The sequence below is a fragment of the Crinia signifera genome, chromosome 5 (genome assembly GCF_055691185.1).
Source record: "Crinia signifera chromosome 5, ASM5569118v1, whole genome shotgun sequence".
Classification (NCBI taxonomy): domain Eukaryota; kingdom Metazoa; phylum Chordata; class Amphibia; order Anura; family Myobatrachidae; genus Crinia; species Crinia signifera.
In genome coordinates, this window is record NC_139221.1 from 131,744,296 (window position 1) to 131,764,938 (window position 20,643).

The 20,643-nt window shown below is 42.5% G+C and overlaps 1 protein-coding gene across 4 annotated transcripts in view; it reads right to left on the minus strand.

Annotated features, from left to right (window-relative positions):
- RELCH (RAB11 binding and LisH domain, coiled-coil and HEAT repeat containing) overlaps window positions 1-20,643 on the minus strand; it is a 159,533-nt gene that overhangs the window by 99,394 nt on the left and 39,496 nt on the right. For 2 of the 4 annotated variants that reach the window (XM_083188056.1, XM_083188055.1), the window contains exons 2-5: window positions 20,025-20,114; window positions 16,007-16,024; window positions 13,676-13,747; window positions 13,497-13,552 (exon numbers count right to left, since the gene is read on the minus strand). In XM_083188056.1, the coding sequence (XP_083044182.1) occupies window positions 13,497-13,552; window positions 13,676-13,747; window positions 16,007-16,024; window positions 20,025-20,114 (236 nt within the window). The remainder of the gene's footprint in view (window positions 1-13,496; window positions 13,553-13,675; window positions 13,748-16,006; window positions 16,025-20,024; window positions 20,115-20,643) is intronic. The other 2 variants (XM_083188057.1, XM_083188059.1) reach the window with 2 other exon arrangements.

The window sequence follows — 20,643 nt, forward strand, 5'->3', positions numbered from 1 at the left end:
ACCAGTGTCGACCTAACACTGTGTTGACCTTGTCCCATGTCGACTGACACCGGTCGACCCAACGGTGTCGACCTAAGTGATGTCGACAATACGACCTTATCCCTGTCAGTCTTAGCAGTCCCATAAAGCACAATAGAAATTCTCCTGTTCTGCCCTGTGGAGGAGGCACAGGGGAGAAATACCCTCTTGGGTGCTGCTGTGAAGAACTTCAAATAAGACTGACAAAAGAATGGTTTGTGTAAAAGCAAAATCTTCGGTACTTGTGACTTATCTGGGCGCCCGATGTTGAAATTGTATGCCAGTACCCTAAGCATGCGATTTGACGCGATTTCCCTTGAAATTCCCTTGAAGAGAAAATCGCGTTGCATTGTATGCTATTGTATTGCATGCGATGCGATTTGATGCGATTTTAATATGTACAGGCACCCAGATGCCTGTTTCATATGTGAAATGGCCCCCCAGACCCCATTTTTAATTGTATACCCACCCTGATGGCTAAATGACCCCCATTGTGAAAGCCACCCCACTATCAACGCCAACCCGAAGCGTGGCGAGCGCAGCGAGCCCGCGAGGTGCGGCGTTACGCGTCCTCCGACCTTTTCATACCCCCACTATCCACGTCGGCGTGGAGTTGATTTTATATAGAGCCCGAAGCGCGGCGAGCCCCGCGAGTGGACGTGGATTCCTTCACAGCTATACGCGTCCCCTCGCGGGCTTCACAGGTATCCGCGTCCCCTCGCGGGGCTCGCTGCGATCGCCACACTATATAAAGTCAACTCCACGCTGACGTGGATAGTGGGGGTATGAAAAGGTCGGAGGACGCGTACCGCCGCCCCTCGCAGGCTCGCTGCGCTCGCCACGCTTCGGGTTGGCATTGATAGTGGGGTGGCGTTAACAATGGGGGGCATTTAGCCATCAGGGTGGGTATACAATTAAAAATGGGGTCTGGGGGGCCATTTCACATATGAAACAGGCATCTGGGTGCCTGTACATATTAAAATCGTGGCAAATCACATCGCATGCAATCTGATTGTATGCGATGTGACGCGATTTTTAGGTGCGATGAAGAAAATCGGGCACCAAGTTAAGTCACAAGTACCAAATCTTCTAACCAGAAAATATGGGTTGACACCTGGCAATTTTGTTTGATTTGAGGTTTTGCCTTGTAAAAAGTAATATGGAATGTTTTCAACTGTGCAAAATAAGCATTAAAACTGTATTTTCAGCGCAAGAGTGAAAGGGACTAGGACCCCTAGTGGTGTATGTGGCCCTAGGATGCCAGGGTACAAACAGAAACCAGGATGATGCATAGCCAGCCCACGGACACAGTATAATCATACAGCAGCTGGCAAGTGAGATCAGGCAAATAAAGGGGGTTATAAACTACTGTTGTACAGGTATCAACATGTGCCAACAGCCTTGCTTAACAAAAACACTACTTAAACACAACCAATAACAATATCACTACATTGTCCATGACCAAAAATGTTAGCATCGACAAAAAAGAAAAACACACACACACACACACACACACACACACACACAGGGATGCAAAGGCCAGATCAGGGGGAAGAGAAATAAGAGGGGGAAGAAGGGAAAAAAATATTCTTAAGAGACAAAGGAGTAATCAAAGATAGGAGAAAAGTGAGAGAACCAACATCTAGTTTAATGTTAAGGCCCCATGCACTCGGCGATGCACCTGCAATTAGTTTTTATTTCCTGTGATTGCAGAAATCAATCACAGGAAAAGAGCCCAAATTGAGAGTGACTGACAGTGGGTCCGATGCAATGTGTGGACCAGTGAACATCGGAACCTACGAGTCACCCCTGCTTCAGAAGCAATCTTCTGGATTGCTTCTGATCAGGGCGGGCTTGGCTGGGATTGCATGCGATATATTGCATACAAAAAGTACCACATGTGATGTCAAGCATGAGATTGTGCTGTCTGGTAAGGTCCTGGGCGGCTCAAGGAGCATTGCGTGCGACTTCTCCGAATGGGGCCTCTAGATACTGATGTGTACATTTAGAGCAGGGGTAGCCCACTCCAGTCCTCGAGAGCTACCAACAGTTAATGTTTTCCAGATCTCACAGAATCACAAGTGAAGTAATTAGCTCCAGCTGTAGATCATTTATAATGTGTCAGTCAGTAATGAGTGCACCTGTGCTGTGAGCTGGAAAATGTGAACGGTTGGTAGCTCTCGAGGTCTGGAGTTGGCTACCCCTGGTTTAGAGTGTTCTCTGTGACTCTGGTCACAGCATAGCAGGGTGTACGCTCCCACTATGCAAAGACTTCAATTGACTGTAAACCAGCTGGGTAGCAATGCGTACACTCGCAGCATGTCGCAATGTGCTTGCATTCTGATACTGATAGTTAGCTGCTATATGAGTTTTGTACCAGAACCAGAATGTTTTTTACTCCAGTTTGAGCTTCATCAGAGCCATGTACTGTAATACATAATATGCTAGTCTTTCCATACTATCCCTTTATTGTGTGTTATAGGCTTACCATACTATAACCTCGAACGGGGACATTTATGAATTACATAGGTTGTGTATAGCAGTGGTTTCAGGCAGTTAGGTTTGTATCTTAGCAAAATCTCCAATGGTAACTGTGGTTTGAGAACTTGCAAACTGTTTGGTGCCTTTTATGTGGTTTTGCCTTTTGTAAATCACACAGCTTCAAAGTGCACATTGGATGATATGCCACCCGATTGGCCCGGCAGTATCACGCATATTGCTCAGTGTGTATGTGTGACACGCACACTCTTGCGGACACTTGCGATGATGCAGAGTTTGATGTGCTGCATATCAAAACTAGCAACATCGCTACTGACACCATGCATGTGAATGAGGAACAGTGATCGTTCAATCTTTCATTAAGAGTGTTTCAGTGAGTACTGGTGATCAGGGCTGACAAGGATGTCGTCACTCCAGTGCGTACTCGGGACAAGAGGACAGATATGGCATCATCAGCATAGTGGGTTGGGATCATATGGTCGACATACATTAGGTTAACAGGCCTTAGGTCGACACCCTCAAAAGATCAATATGGGTTTAGGTATACAGGGTCATTAGGTCGACATGGGTTTTTCACTTTTTTGTCCCGATTGACAACACAATTGACATGGATACCGTATCGGGCAAACTAATTTATTCTTGCTTCCCGCCATAGTGGATGGTAGGGCATGAAATCCCGCCTGTCGGCTCAAAAAAAAAAAAAAAAACAGTTAAACACAGCTGTCAAACTAATGCTTGCGTCGACCGAATGACCTAAAGTCTTTTTGAGGGTATCGACCCAAGGTATTTAGATCTTCAGTGGTCGACCTAATGTATGTTGACTGGAAGTAGGTCAATATTGTGCCCTGGGCATCACAAAAACTGCTTAATGATGCCCATCATCTGCCTAAAGATGCCGGTGGTGCTCAGATGTATCTCCGGGGGGCAGAGTGCACAAGTCAAGTGCAGTACCAATGGCTCACAGACTAAGCTCCACTGGAGGCAGCAGCACCACTCGCACAATGCTAGGTCTCACAGTGTATCTCAGCCTCTACCCCAACAAGTACAGCATGTGCGATACAGAGAAAGCATGTTCATTCTGTGATTAACAAAAAAAGCTCCTGGTTTAATAAATGATTAAATGTACTGTATAAAGAAAACTTGCAGAACCCCATTATAAGTAGTTATAGATATGTAGTACATAAATGGAGTACAGGCAACAAGGTTCTGGGTGGCAATCATTATTTAAATGTATTGGATTAATGCTGAAACCAACCTATCCATAAGGTTTCTGAGCTTCCACAACAATATTGCTCTAACGCTAGTCTGCTTGACATTATCTAAACAACCTTACTAGGAAGAGAACTGCATGCAATACACAATGTCATCAAGGGTAAACAATGGTACTAATAGGAAATATAGTATTTCCTGTGTACAAGACAATGGCAATTTCCATATTTAGTAAAATATTCTATTTGACACACAAACTGTATTCCTGTTTTGCTTGGTTCTATGTCAAGAATTAACAATTGAAGTAGAAATAGGTTTTAAAAACATAAGTGAAATATTGCAAAAATATAAAATAAAGTTACATGACAAAAGTAAGAAAATAAGTGACTATGGGCGGTATTTAATCCCAGATTCCGACTGACGGGACGTCCCGCAAGTTGGGTATTCAGGCTGTTTCACATTCCTTCCGACAGGAACTCGACAATCGTTACACAATGTACTGACTGTTGAGTGTCAGAAAGTCCGGAGCTCACCAAAAACGGATGCGGATTATCAAAAAACAGCAGGTCAAAAATCCAAGGCTGTTTCCGACAAAACAGATCTGACTTGTTTTAAAGTCAGATCTGTTTTGTCGGATTCTACCTTTAATGCGGACGTTAACGGCAACAGTGAATAGCCGATGGCCACTATTTCCCCCTGCGAAAATAGCGACCGGAATTGAATGCCACACTAATATTTGTTCACATTTCAATGTGTGAATTTTTTTATGTACCCTATAATGTATAATTCATTTATTAATATAAAACACTTAAAATTCTATTAGTAGATACAGATGGAGCCGCACTCGTTAGAGCAGTTCCTGGCGTGATGATTAGCAATGGCCGTGTTGATGTGCGCCAGAATGGGCCGCGCTCACATGACATGAGCGTGCTCCCCTATTCTAGGCAATTCCCGTCCGCTGGCCCGCCCACATACAGATGGAGCCGCTCAGCAAGAACGAGAGCGGCTCCATCTGTATGTGAGCGAGCCAAAGTTATCGATCAACAACCAGATAAAATATGTTGTCTAATAATTAGGAATTTCACATCAAAATATGATCAACACAATAAAATATAGTCTCAAATAAAAAGGGTGGCCTATCCGGTATGCGGTCATTAGGTCGACACAAGAAAACGTCGACATGAAAAAATGTCGACATGGGTTTTTCATGTTTTCTTTTTTAACCGACTTGTTCATACTTAAGCATCCCAGTGAGAATATAACAGTGTGTTGGAAGCATGGCTATTGCAGCGAGCAATACAAAAGGGATGCGGTCCACTTATAAGGTGTCCATATCGGTCGGCAGACACAAAAACCTGTGAAAAACTCTTGCTGACCTTTTTTCCATGTCACCCTTTTTCATGTGTTGATCAAAAGAGGTCAACCTTTTCACCATCAACCTAATTACCCATACCCGGCCTACCCAGTGCAGAGGTCTACTGTGCCTAGGATTAGAAATATGCATTCGTTTGTGATGATCGCATTTGATTTCAGAAAATGTTTTTGGAGGCACATGAAATATTTATTACACAAAGATGTTTCTTTAACCCCTTCCCGACATTTGACGTATATATACGTCATGGCCGGGATGTACTACCCGACACATGACGTATATATACGACATGACTTCAAAGTGCCACTGCGTCTCGAGACGCAGTGACAGAGGGACGATGTCTGCTGTCCCTGACAGCAGACATGTCCCTGCATGCCCAGGGGGGGCGGCGATGCCGCCCCCCCGTCGGCGATCGCTGTGATTGGCTGTTCAATGTGAACAGCCATTCGCAGCGTTTTCCTGTGTTACCGGCGAATCAGACGCTCGGTAACACAGGTGTCAATCACCGCCGGGTGTGAGGGGGCATGAGGGGGTCATCGGTGACGACGACACCTCACCCCACCTGCCCCCAAGGCTGTGATTGGTCCGTCGGACCGACGGACCAATCACAGCCAAGGCGCGCCATTTAAACTAACGGTGACTGCGCTGCAGACGCCATTCCGGTCTGGAATTGCGTGCAGAGCGGTCACCGGCCACTCTGTCGTGATATACATACCTGAACCTTGCCTGATACTTACCTGATCACCGCTGGTAGCGTGCTGCCAGCAGTTGGATGCTTCCTGGATCTTGTGACTTCCTGTGTCCTGCTGCTGCAGTGTCATAGAGTCACAGATCGTGAGAGATAGTGACAGAGAGTGATAGAGAGTGATAGAGAGTGATAGAGAGTGCTATATTTTGTGTCTGCTGCACCCCTTTTGTGCTGATCAGTATATCTGTGCTGATCAGCAACTTTTTGGGTTTTTTTTTTTATATACTGTATATACCTGTCAGTTGCACCAAAGGTTGTGCTGCCTGTGCAACTGACTGCTGCCCCCCCTTTTGTGCTGATCAGTTTAAGTTAATTAACTGATCAGCAACTTTTTGGGGGTCCAGGTTTTTTTTTTTATATATACCCTGTCAGGTTGCACCCACAGTTGTCTGCCTGCTGCCCCTCACTGCTAATCAGTGTCGCATCACTGCATCACTGATCTGCAGTTTTTTTTTGGGGGGGGGGGGGGGGGGATTGCAGTGGGGTTTTGTTTTTACACCCACGTTGCTTTTGTGGGTGCTTTTGTGGGTGTCCTGTGGCCGCTGATCAGTGACCTACATCACTGAACAGCATTTTTGGCACAGGGTTGATATCATTTTTTTTCTGCAGTTTTTTTAAATTGTTTTTTTTTTGGAGAGTGCTGTGGTATTTTTTTTTTTTTAATTGTTTTTACACCTGTTGCCTTTGAGCGCTGTTCAGTGACGGACGTTACTGACCAACATCTGTGCTCAATTTTTGGCGCAGGACCTTTTTTTTTTTTTTTAACCCCTTCAATTTTTTTTTTTTTTATTGGGGTCAAATTCCTGTATAAAGTATTTTTTTTTCTGCACTACATACACACTACACACTACATACCCCCCGTGTTGAAATAAAGTTTGTACCCCCCCAACACTATACACGTGTTGAAACATTACACTTACAGAAACACAAAAATAAAAATGGCATCCCAAATGTCATCCCAGTCATCCAGAAGAATGTATTCAGCGGAGGAGGCATATGCCATGCTTGCCTCTGACTCTGACACAGCCAGTGATGCAAGCGGGGAATTTGAAGGATTCGTCTTAAGCTCCTCTTCCTCCTCTAGTGATGAGGGACCCCCTCAAAGACGCCCCCGTAGAGCAGCTGAGACCCCCCCCCCCCAAATGATTGATCCCGTATGGACCCCACCACCAGACAATTTTGAGCCCCAGGTTCCTGAGTTTTTGGCCATCCCAGGAATCCAATTTGATTCAACAGGTCTCAGAGAAATTGACTTTTTCAAATTATTTTTCTCTGATGATTTTATAAATTTAATGGTGGACCAAAGTAATTTATATGCCCAGCAGTTTATTGCTCAAAACCCCACGTCATCATTTGCTAGGTGGACCCCTGTAGATGCAGTAGAGATGATGACGTTTTGGGGTCTGGTGTTACATATGGGCATAGTAAAAAAGCCAGAAATTAGGCAATATTGGAGTACAGATGTTCTGTACAGCACCCCACTTTACCGTATGGCCATGACTCGGACTCGTTTTGAGATAATACTTAAATTTTTACATTACACCGATAATGCACAGTGCCCACCCAGAGATGATCCCACCTTTGACCGGCTATTCAAAGTCAGGCCGGTCATTGATCATTTCAGTGCCAAATTTGCAGAGATGTACATCCCTGAAAAATTTATTTGTATCGACGAGTCCCTTATACATTTTAAAGGAAGGGTTAAATTCCGCCAGTACCTTCCCAGTAAGAGGGCAAGGTATGGCATAAAAATGTATAAACTTTGTGAAAGCACCTCAGGGTACACCCACAGGTTTAGGGTATATGAAGGGAAGGATTCAAGAATTGAACCGCCAGAATGCCCCCCCTCCCTCGTAGGTGTTAGTGGAAAAATTGTCTGGGATTTAGTGCACCCCTTCCTGGATAAAGGTTATCACCTCTATGTGGATAACTTTTACACTAGCATCCCCCTGTTTAAGGCACTTGGTTCAAGAGGTACAGCAGCTTGCGGTACTGTGCGCAAGAACCAAAGAGGCCTCCCAAAAACGCACATTGCCCAAGTACTGAGAAGGGGTGAAAGCAGGGGAATATGCACCGAAAATATGTTGTTGGTCAAATATAAGGACAAGAGGGATGTCCTTATACTGACAACAATTCATGTAGACAGTACCACCTCCATCCCTGTACGAGGTACCAGTACCCACACCTCAAAACCTAATTGTATCCTAGATTACAATAAGTACATGGGCGGAGTGGATCTTTCAGATCAGGTACTGAAGCCGTACAGTCCCCTGCGGAAAACAAAAATCTGGTACAAGAAGCTGGCCGTGTATATCATCCAGATGGCACTGTATAACGCTTACGTGCTATTCCGTTCTACCAGCCAGAGGGGGACATTTATGCACTTTCAAGAGGAAGTCATAAAGGGCCTAATATTTGGGAACCAGCAGGCAGAGGGCCCCAGTACTTCTAGTACTGGCCCCCGTATTGTACCAGGGCAGCATTTTCCTAACGAAATCCCCTCCACTGCAAGAAAGGGCAGGACACAAAAAAGGTGCAAAGTTTGCTATAAAAAGGGAATAAGAAAGGATACTATTTTCCACTGTGAAACTTGCCCCGACAAACCCGGCCTATGTATAAAGGAGTGTTTTAAAATATACCACACATCTATGGATTATTAGGTTCATCATTTCACCGTGCTTCGGGGGTCTTGCTAATGCCACATAGCACCCACCATTCATTCCACCAGAATCTGAGCTGCAAAATCCAAAAATCACTCCTTCCCTTCTGAGTCCTGCCATGCACCCAACTGGTATTTTTTGGTCACATATGAGGCATTGCCATACTCGGGAGAAATTGGGGCACAGATTTTGGGGTGCTTTGTCTCCTTCATTCCTTGTGAAAATGAAAAATTTGGAGCCAGAACTGCATTTTTGTGTAAAAAATGTAATTTTTCATTTGCACAGCCCAGTTGTATCAAAATTGGTGAAACCCCTGGGGGTTTGAAATGTACACTATACCCCTAGATGAATTCCCTGAGGGGTGTAGTTTGCAAAATGGGGTCACTTGTGGGGGGGTTCCACTGTATTGGTGCTTCGGGGGTCTTGCTAATGCGACATAGCACCCACCAACATTCCACCAGAATCTGTGCTGCAAAATCCAAATATCACTCCTTCCCTTCTGAGTCCTGCCATTTTTTGGTCACACATGAGGCATTGTCGTACTCGGGAGAAATTGGGGCACAGATTTTGGGGTGCTTTGTCTCCTTCATTCCTTGTGAAAATGAAACATTTGGAGCCAGAACTGCATTTTTGTGTAAAAAATTAAATTTTTCATTTGCACAGCCCAGTTGTATCAAAATTGGTGAAACCCCTGGGGGTTTGAAATGTACACTATACCCCTAGATGAATTCCCTGAGGGGTGTAGTTTGCAAAATGGGGTCACTTGTGGGGGGGTTCCACTGTATTGGTGCTTCGGGGGTCTTGCTAATGCGACATAGCACCCACCAACATTCCACCAGAATCTGAGCTGCAAAATCCAAAAATCACTCCTTCCCTTCTGAGTCCTGCCATGCACCCAAATGGTATTTTTTGGTCACATGTGAGGCATTGCCGTACTCGGGAGAAATTGGGGCACAGATTTTGGGGTGCTTTGTCTCCTTCATTCCTTGTGAAAATAAAAAATTTGGAGCCAGAACTGCATTTTTGTGTAAAAAATGTAATTTTTCATTTGCACAGCCCAGTTGTATCAAAATTGGTGAAACCCCTGGGGGTTTGAAATGTACACTATACCCCTAGATGAATTCCCTGAGGGGTGTAGTTTGCAAAATGGGGTCACTTGTGGGGGGGTTCCACTGTATTGGTGCTTCGGGGGTCTTGCTAATGCGACATAGCACCCACCAACATTCCACCAGAATCTGAGCTGCAAAATCCAAAAATCACTCCTTCCCTTCTGAGTCCTGCCATGCACCCAAATGGTATTTTTTGGTCACATGTGAGGCATTGCCGTACTCGGGAGAAATTGGGGCACAGATTTTGGGGTGCTTTGTCTCCTTCATTCCTTGTGAAAATGAAAAATTTGGAGCCAGAACTGCATTTTTGTGTAAAAAATGTAATTTTTCATTTGCACAGCCCAGTTGTATCAAAATTGGTGAAACCCCTGGGGGTTTGAAATGTACACTATACCCCTAGATGAATTCCCTGAGGGGTGTAGTTTGCAAAATGGGGTCACTTGTGGGGGGGTTCCACTGTATTGGTGCTTCGGGGGTCTTGCTAATGCGACATAGCACCCACCATTCATTCCACCAGAATCTGAGCTGCAAAATCCAAAAATCACTCCTTCCCTTCTGAGTCCTGCCATGCACCCAAATGGTATTTTTTGGTCACATGTGAGGCATTGCCGTACTCGGGAGAAATTGGGGCACAGATTTTGGGGTGCTTTGTCTCCTTCATTCCTTGTGAAAATGAAAAATTTGGAGCCAGAACTGCATTTTTGTGTAAAAAATGTAATTTTTCATTTGCACAGCCCAGTTGTATCAAAATTGGTGAAACCCCTGGGGGTTTGAAATGTACACTATACCCCTAGATGAATTCCCTGAGGGGTGTAGTTTGCAAAATGGGGTCACGTGTGGGGGGGTTCCTAACTTTTAGCATCTTATGGTGCCTAGAAACCTACATGGTGCCTAAAAAATAATCTCATAAAAAGGAGGCTCCAAAATCAAGTAGGTGCTCCTTCTATTATGAAGCCTGTGGTTTGGTCAACGTGCACACTAGGGCCATATATAGGATATTTTTGAAAACAAAAGAATTGGGGGAATAAATTTTTAGTCACATTTCTCTAGTAAAATCTACTGTGTTCCTTAGAAAAATGTATTAAATTTGCAAATCTGCAAAAAAAATGAAATTTTGAAATTTCACCTACACTTTGTTTTAATTCCTGTGAAACACCTAAAGGGTTAACAAACTTCCAAAATGCTGTTTTGAATACTGTGAGGGGTGCAGTTTTTGAAATGGCATCATTTATGGGGGTGTCTCACATACAAGTCCCTCAAAGTCACATCAGAACTGAACTGGTCCCTAAAAAAAAATCAGTGTTTGAAATTTTCTTGAAAATTTGAGAATTTGCTATTCATATTTTAAGCCTCCTAGTGTCCAAAAAAATGAAAAGGATGTTGAAATAATGATGGAAACATAAAGTAGACATATGGTCTATGTTAGTTATTAACTATTTTGAGTGGTATGATTATTTGTCTCACAAGCAGAAAATTTAACATTTTGAAAATTGCTAAATTTTCCATTTTTTTACGACATTTTGGTATTTTTCACAAAAAAACACAGACTGTATCGACCCAAATTTACCACTAACTTGAAGTACAATGTGTCACGAGAAAACATTCTCAAAATCACTGGGATAAGTAAAAGCAAAAAAAAGTTATCCCCACTTAAGTGATACCTGTCAGATTTGGAAAAAAAGGGCTCTGTCAGGAAGGCAAAAACAGGCTGCGGCGGGAAGGGGTTAAGGCTAACTGAAGTAGAGAGGTATAGAAAGTCATCCCCAGTCTTTACAGTGATTATTCTGAAGAAACACATCAAAACATTTATTCTGGGTACCCGCTATATGATAGATTCTATCATAGATCAAGTATGCCAGAACACATTCAACGGCTGAAGGCACACTGCCCACCAGTGATATCTGCCCCTATCTGCGGTCAGATATCAGAAACTTGTACAACATAATACTTTTAAAACATCCCGGTTTCTCAAAATCTTGAAATTATCAGGAAAGAATAAGATCTAGAGATAAAGTGAGCCACTCTCACTCTCGGAAATGGGGACACCACAGTGCTGGCTCTTCTGCAGTGACAGGAGCCGCTTGCAGCAGTGTGATATTCTTCTGCAACATTAATTTGAGTCTTTTCTGTAAAAAATTATATTCAGTAAATTCTGCTTACCCGTTGCTACCATTAGGATTAAGCCATCAATCATATTCTGTTTATTATTTTCTCGAAGGTGCTAAATATAAAAGTAGATATACCCTTACAGTAAATCCTAGACACTTAAGGTGTCCATACACTCGTAGTATTTGGGTCATTTTCACACAGTTTCAGCACATAGGGCTGATAGTGTCGAATTGTAGGTCTTGCTTCTGATTTCGATCCAATGCCCAGTCCCATGCGCATCAGATGTGGAGATTGTCATGGATTTTCCAAAAGGATTTTATGTATCCTGTAGCAGTGAATGGGATTCCAAAATGACTGCATATAGGGAGAGGTCAGTTGCTGGGGTGGCTTGCATGCAATACTTCACACTAGTGTATGGGGGCCTTTAGATTGTAAATATACAACACAGAAGCTAAACCAGTGTTCATGAGATGGAAATGTGCAATGATTAAAGAAAAAGGGCCCAAACTATGAAATCTAGAGGAAAAAGGATTTTTTCACGTAGAGGCTTATCCAGTTAGGCAGGGAGTTTACCACGTGGGGAAAAGCTTTAGGTGTATTGGCTGGGAGTCATTAGTTTGGATTGAAAAGGAAAATAAACCTCAGTTTTGCATAACTTTGTAGAGCAGTGGCAATAGCAGTAGATGATTTTCCTCTAGGCCAGGCATTCCCAACCACGGTCCTCAAGGCACAGCAACAGTGCAGGTTTTAGTGATAATCCAGACTTGAGCACAGGTGACTTAATTAGTACCTGAGTGATTCTGATTAAGCCATCTGTGCTGAAGCCTGGATATCACTAAAACCTGCACTGTTTGTGTGCCTTGAGGACCGTGGTTGGGATCACCTGCTCTAGGCACTTGAGACACGTGCCTAGGGGACAGCAAAGCCACATACAGCTGGTGATTTATTTTTTGCCAATATTCGATAAATTATAACTTTGCAACTGGTAGAGGGAGGTGGGGGTAAAGTTGTGTCTGCTTTGGATGTCTAAAGACATTACGACAGACCCCAACATGAGGGGTGACTAACAATATTTTGCCTAGGGTTGGCTTGACTACAAAATTCACCCCTGGGCAACAGGGTAAATTATATTAGTGTGAGTCAATCAACATGCAAAGATGCAAGTGTTGTACACGTGGAGGCAATGCAGGTCCGGATTAAGGTCTGTGGCGGCACAGGACAACAAAAGGTCTGTGGGCACGGCCCGGACCGCCCACCTCTGCCCCTGGATGGAAGCATCCCCCTCCCCTGGTACCTGGTCAGAGTGAGGATCCAGGCAGCGGGGTCCGTACAGTGCTGGGGAGGCAGCGGGGTCCCTGCTGTGGATTGACAGCAACGGGGTCCCTGCGGCGTCCGTCTGCTGCAGGGACCTCGCCGCTGACTTCCCATCCGCCGCAGGGACCTCCTGTCTGCCCCCACCCGCCACCGCAGTGACGGGGCGGGTGTGGGGGCGACCGACCGTTGCCCCATGGATAATCCACCACTGAGGTAGTATGTAGCAAAGATCAACCAAGTAAGTTTTAAAGAAAAAAACTGACATGAACTAACACTTAACTTACAGGTTTAAAATTACCAAGTATAAATGGATAAAGTATTTATATTAAAAGGATAACACCATTGATATGCTGTTTTCATACAATACCCGAAACATATGAATTACTGACCACACAGAAAGAAAACCATTATTATACAACATATTGTACCTCTTTCAATAGACATTCAGAAAATCATACCTGAATTTCAGGACTTGATTTATAATTTTTTCGTTCCTGCAAAGGAACTTCATTTTCTGCAACATAGAAATAATGCAAATAATGCAAATGTGGCATTCTTAGAAAGATACAAACATATTGATTGTCAACATTATTTATGTGAAGAAAACTAGATAAAAAGTAAATTGTATGTACACCACCTGCAGCCAGTGTCAGGTTGACCCTGAGGGCCTGAATGGTCTCCTTGGCTTTCCGTAGTTCAAACTCCAGGACTGGACAGGGTTTGGATTAAACACACAAAGGCATCCAACCAAGAAAAGGGAAACAAAAATAAAAATAAAAAGCAAGGATGGGTGTGGAAAAAATATAAATACAAGTTTGTATCGAAACAGAAAGCATGCAGTCTAATGGTATTTATGAAAGCATGCAGCAGAGTTGGCTTAGCAAACTGACAAGCGTTGTCATTATTGAAGTGAAGCTAATCAAACCAAGTTCAGTTCAAGCTGTCTGACAGAGTTTGGCCGAGATATAAGAAATCAAAAAGTGTTCTGGTTTTATTAACACATACTGCCTGCATTTAAGCATTCCTATTGATGATATACAGATGCAGCCGTTCTCACCGGGTGAGCCAGCAATACAGTTCTGAAGGCTGGTGCGTCAATGCACGGGGACGTGCGAGCGTTGAACACGCTCACGTGTCCATTGCCGAGAATGAGGCGCACAAGTGTCTCAGACGCACGCACGGCACATTCGGTGGCTAGCCTTGGCGGATGGTACGCGGAGGCCCGGCTACAATCTACACTACATCTGTAGTGTAGTTTCACCCGCCTTCTCAGACTCCTTGTAATATGAAAGCACAGTTTATAGTATACTTCATTAGATAAGAAGCTCTTTTATACAGAATTTAGAAAAGCATCATTATTATACAAAGTTACGGACTTCACCGGACTTGACACACAATTTGATGTAAATGATCAAGTTAACTGTATAACTACTGTATATCTGTACCCTATGATTTTGAGAACTTAGGGGTTAATTTACCAAGAGGTATTTAGAACCAATTGGTATTGCCGGTGGTTTGGGGGGAACAAAATACAGTGCATCTAATTTAATAATGTTTTGAAACCCACTGCAATATATTGGCGCTGCTATCTAAAAGACTGCATGCCTACATGCAGGGCAATGTATGAACAGTTGGTAACTATATATTTCAACAGCTGCAAGTGTTGTTTCCCTAACATCCCCAGCAGGAACAGCGTTGTTCCTTGCTGTGGCGGGTGCCAGCTTCAGGCTGTGCAAGAGATCTCGCACATGTGTACTGTAGCCGCCCAGACAGGGAGAGACCTCATGGTACATGGTTCACACCGCACCTTCACCAGGGTCCATATGTCACCAACCAACTGGGCTCAAGGTACAATGTGAAAATTGTATTGCTGTCAATGAAATACAATTTCTTAGTTCAGTCCTATAGTTTGACATTTATTTTCATAAACTATCCAAACATATTGTTCTACTAGCAGCTGTTTCAGCTACTGTTCAATGTATGAGAAACTTGTTATCTGCCATTTATTTGCCACCTGACATGATCTCTTGTCCACAGATTTTGATTGCTGCATTCATTTATTGTATCAAAATCAATGATTTGGTTTGATTTAGATCACAACTGGGAGATATGAGGTGCAGAATGCCAACGGTATGTATGATGGAAAATAATGAATTAAAAATGGTCTACAAAAATTGTACAGGTAAAATGAAATAATAAAAAATAAAACTGAATACCTACGAAAATAAAAAAGCATAAAAAGTAGCAACGTAAAACTGAGGCAAAATAACAGATGGAGAAAAAACTTGTGTCAGACGGCAAGAAGCCAGTGGCACTGATCAGACAAAACACATCACGTTTGGGGAAGGGCCAACGATAACACACACTCTGCTGCATGTTTCTTTTTGACATAGGACAATTCTTATGGTTCCTTTTGTTACTTAATTGAACAATTTTTAAAGTTTTGGTTAACATTTACACCCCTCCCCATAGAACAGTCAAAGAAGATGCACAAAGCCTTAAGTACAAGAGCCTTGAGAAACCTTGTGAAGTACAGGAAACAGTTTGTAGAAAGCTTTCATACACATTTACTACTTTATATTTAGTACATGGGTGGGGAAAAGGTCCGAAATGCAGACACATGTAACATGTACAGGGGCTTTTAAAAAAAATAAAAAAAAATTATAAACTCGTATGTGTATCTAAGGTCTGCTTTTGCTAGAGCCTGTAGGATAAAACAAGATGGAACCAGAGTGCTAACAAAAATTATAACCGGCACTAACATTTACATGGACTTTACTACTGTTAAAATGCACATCAGTGGGTACAAAGCCAATGGACTATTTAATAATAAAAATAACCAGATCTGAATAAAAAAAACCACAGCAAAGAATAATAAATTTGCTTTTAAAGCTAAAATGATGAAGGTCATGCAAGGAAATCAATTGTGTGGTTTTACAGCAGATTTGAGACCACATTTTTTTTTCACCTTTACTTAAAGGTCCTGCTAAAAAAGAAAAAAAACAATAAGATCTAAGTAAAAAGATTATATTGCACATGACAAATATATTGATTTTCATCTCTGCAAGGTAGTAACTTGCCCAATGTACTTTTGGCATAAAATACACAGAGCATTTTTGTTACCTGTCTCTCAGGAAGAAATGATTGACTTTTTAGTATAGAAAATGGCGCCAAGCCACAAACTACAGCAGGGAAGGCCTAAGCTACAGCATAGTAATAAAAAGCCAATAATGTGTTTAGGGCATCCCCCAAGCATCAGCGAGCAAGAGTGCCTAAACCAGACTCATCATGTCCAACAAAAAGGAATCCTTAAAATCCCCATTGACAAATCTAAGGAGGACATCTTGACATTCCTAACCACCAGAGCCAACAGGTCCATTAGAAGACAAGGAACTTCAGGCTCACCTCAGAAAGGATCCGGTTTGTCCTTTCCTCCCTGAAGTTTACAAAAGCTTTTACTAGTCAATAACTATTCAGCTCTAATTCTAAAAAGAGCCTAAGAAAACTTGAATAGAAGATGTCCCATAGCCAAAATGTGAACAAAACCACATAAACAAATGTGAAAAAAGTGCATAGTGCATAAGTGTTAGCTTCAATAAATAAAGGACCAGCAGGTTTAAAATAAATGTTCTTGTATTGCCACAAGGATAAGGCAACGAAATACGAAGTGTTACTGGGATTCCTGAGTGAAAGTGTACATCCCACTACCTTGTATTTCAAGGCATTCCTGGGGCCTGGCACCTCATGTTCCTTGCAACCAGCCATCCGCTTTGTACAAGGGAGCCCTCGCCCTCAATGAGGGAATGACTAGAGCTTCCCAAAAATTAAAAACTGAAAAATCTTGACCTTAGCCAAAATGTTGAAAATCTGAGATAACTGGTGCATTTGCAGGGGGCAGAACACTGTGAACTTTTGTACAATGCTCAGCTCTCTGAAAGTTAGTAATATTTAATGTATTTATTAAAGTACTTTAGAACACAGAAACACAACGTAAATGGGGCTAAAACTACAGTATGTTAACATGCAAGTTAGGGAACTTATCCCAGATTTTATCGGGTATATTTACTAAGTGAGGGTTTATAGAAGTGGAGATGTGACCAACCCCCCCCCCCCCCCTCAAAAAAAAAAGTTCTACTTATTAATCTACACCTTCTAGGAAATAGCCTAAATCATTTGTTTTTTTTTTTATGGACATCATCTTTAACCCCTTCCCGACGAGGCCTTTTTTGTTAATTTTTTTTTTTTTTTTTCCTCCTCGCGTTCAAATAAGCGTAACTTTTTTAATTTTCCGGCTATATAGACACATGAGGGCTTTTTTTTTGCGGGACAAGTTGTACTTTTTAATGGTACCATTTACTATACCGTATAATATTCTAGGGAATCAGGAAATAATTCAATGTGGGGTAAAAAAGAAAAAAAACGCAATTCCACAATTTTGCGCTGGTTACGGTTTTTTTGGAGTTCATAGTTCGTTTAAAATGGGTCGTTACGATTCCGGTGATACCAAACTTATATAGTTTTCGTTATGTTTTACCACTAAAAAAAAAAAATAGAAACTTTTACGGTTTTTCTAATTTGCGTCGCGTCGCCATGTTCTGCGGCTTATAACTTTTTTATTTTTCCACCTACGGACCTGGGTGAGGGCTCATTTTTTTGCGGGCTGAAGTGTACTTTTTAATTAATACCATTATGGGATATGGGCGACTTTCTGATCTCTTTTAGTTCTTTTTTTTTGGGTAGGCGATGCGACCAAAAAACGTAGTTTTGGCGTTGGGAATTATTTTCCGTTTACGCCTTTAACCGTGCGGAATAACTAATGTTATATTTTAATAGATCGGACTTTTAGGAACGCGGCGATACCAAATATGTTTATTTTTTTTATTTTTTATTTATTTTTATTTGTGAAATGGGGAAAGGGGGTGATTTGAACTTTTAATATTTTTTTATTTTTTTTTTATTTTTAAACTTTTTTTTTTTTTACTTTTACTACAAGGCCCCCTAGTGTACTTGACCACTAGGGGGCGCGATCGCCTGTACTAGGTTCAGCCATAGAGCTCTATGGCTGAACATAGTGATTTTCAGCACTTCCTATTACATCCTGCAGGATGTAATAGGATGTAATAGGAATGCTGACACGGCCAGCACAGGGGTCTACATTAGACAATTTCATGGCCACAATAGACAGACAAGACTCACAATACATATAAAGCTGTTAATCCATTCCCATCACAACCAAACTGGTTAGTAATTTGCTGCATGCATGCCAGCGTTTGTTAGTTGTATATCCAAAGCTTAGGTTGATTATAGCTTACAAGTTAACTTTTGTTATGCACATGCAGAGGTATAATAAACTTAGGTTTGTCACCACTCCTGAGGAAGCCGCTGACACGATTATCGAGGCGGAGAAACGCGTAGAGGTCTGAGGGGACATCTTCTTGGCTACAACCAGATACCAACCTACTGCTCTTTGACATGACCGTATTATAGGGACTGCACCAACGGTCGGAGACAACGTTGTGGGTTCTGCAAAAGCCTAAAGAAACACCCCATCCCTGCCTCAAGACTGGTGACAAACCTAAGTTTATTATACCTCTGCATGTGCATAACAAAAGTTAACTTGTAAGCTATAATCAACCTAAGCTTTGGATATACAACTAACAAACGCTGGCATGCATGCAGCAAATTACTAACCAGTTTGGTTGTGATGGGAATGGATTAACAGCTTTATATGTATTGTGAGTCTTGTCTGTCTATTGTGGCCATGAAATTGTATACTTTTTAAATAAATTACATTTATATTCAACACAGCGCTGTACCATATTCTTTTTTCTTTTTTGCTTGATCTACTTCAAGGGGTTTAGGTAATTTCCCCTTTTGGTGCAGCTGCAGTGTAGAATATCCTAATCAGCGCTCATATCTTTTGTATTTCTTGTTCCTATTTGTCTACATTAGACCCCTGGCTGCCATGGCAACCGATCGGCACCCTCCGATCTCGCCGCGGGGGGCCCCGATCGGCGCCGGAGGGGGGCGCCCCCCCTCCGATCAGCTATTTAAGCACTGCGGGCGCTTTGCCCGCGGTGCTTAAAGGGTTAAACGGCCACGATCGGCGAACTCGCCGCTCGTGGCCGTGAGAGCAGGTACCTGGCTGTAATATACAGCCATTACCTGCTCTCTTTCAAGCCAGCTCACTCCGTGAGCTGGCTTGATTCCCCCGCAACCGACATATGACGTAAATGTACGTCATATGTCGGGAAGGGGTTAATTATAGAAACCCAAACTTAGTCAATATAACCGAATGTGCGGTATTCAATGCTGCCGGCGAGTGGGTTTGTACGGCGAGGTTGGCTTTTCCTCGCCGGAAACTAGCCAGCCTCGCCGGAAACTAGCCATCCTCGCCGTCAAACCCCCTCACCGAATTCAAATAAAGAGACAAATCCTTGCCATGAGAGGATGGCGAGAATACCCGCAAATGACAGCGAGGTTCCGCTGCATTTTGTGGCGAGCCCAGCCATTTTAATGGCCACACTCGCCGTTTCCACCTCACCTCAGGGAACAGGAGAGGTGGAAACAGAGATTGAAGGGGAGTGTACTGAATACTGATGGAGAGCTATCGGCACTTCTCGCAGTTGATAGCTCGCCGTCAGGGGGCATTGAATAAAGCCCAATAAACAGCAATGTACTGGGCAAGAAAAAAGGCCTCTAATTTCTCACACACTGTAAATTACCAGGTCTAACTGAATTCACTTCTATGTCTGCATCAGTTTAATATGTAGTTATTGTCAACATTAATAATACACAATACTATAAATCTCAATAATTTAGTTACATGGAGAACATTATGCATGAAAATTTACAGTTACAATAGCTGCACATAATCATTCATAAAATACAACATACGGTCCCCAGTGCAGAAACATATGCACGTTTGAATAAAGTGGCTAGGAAAACCACGTGAAAAGAATTCTTATTACAATGATGTAACTCACCTGCCACTTTCTCATCAATCTCCCGATTGCCATCATCAGAGTAGCGAGCAAAGTCCAGTGAATCAAGAGTGCTAATGCTACCAGCTCGATCTGAAACAGAACACAAGGACAGTCAAAGACCAGTCACTGCTTTTATTTATTAAAACTGCTGTTGCTTTCTTAAAACTCAGTACACACATTACATCAGTTGTCTCTCCATATGTATAGTGACTGAATAGGTGACTTAAGTGTAATATGGCTGTATCTCCTATGCAAGACCATGTTACGTGCAACTGAATTAGTGGAGAAATCCCCTAGTAGCCTCACACATAAGGTTTATGTGCACAATGTACCAGTGTAATTAAACCCTAGTTTACTAAACTATAATGTTGCAAAATGACTCACAAAGCTACTACAGAACCTGTTAGCTAAGTTTGTGACTTTGGGCCTTATTCTAGTTCCCTCTTTCTGATAAAATCCTTCTTAGATGGACAAAACCATGTGCACTGCAGGGGGGCAGATGGAAAATGTGCAGAGAGAATTAGATTTGGGGGAGTTAATTTGTTTCTGTGCAGGGTAAATGCTGGCTGCTTTATTTTTACACTGCAATATAGATCTCACTTTGAAGTAAAACCCCACA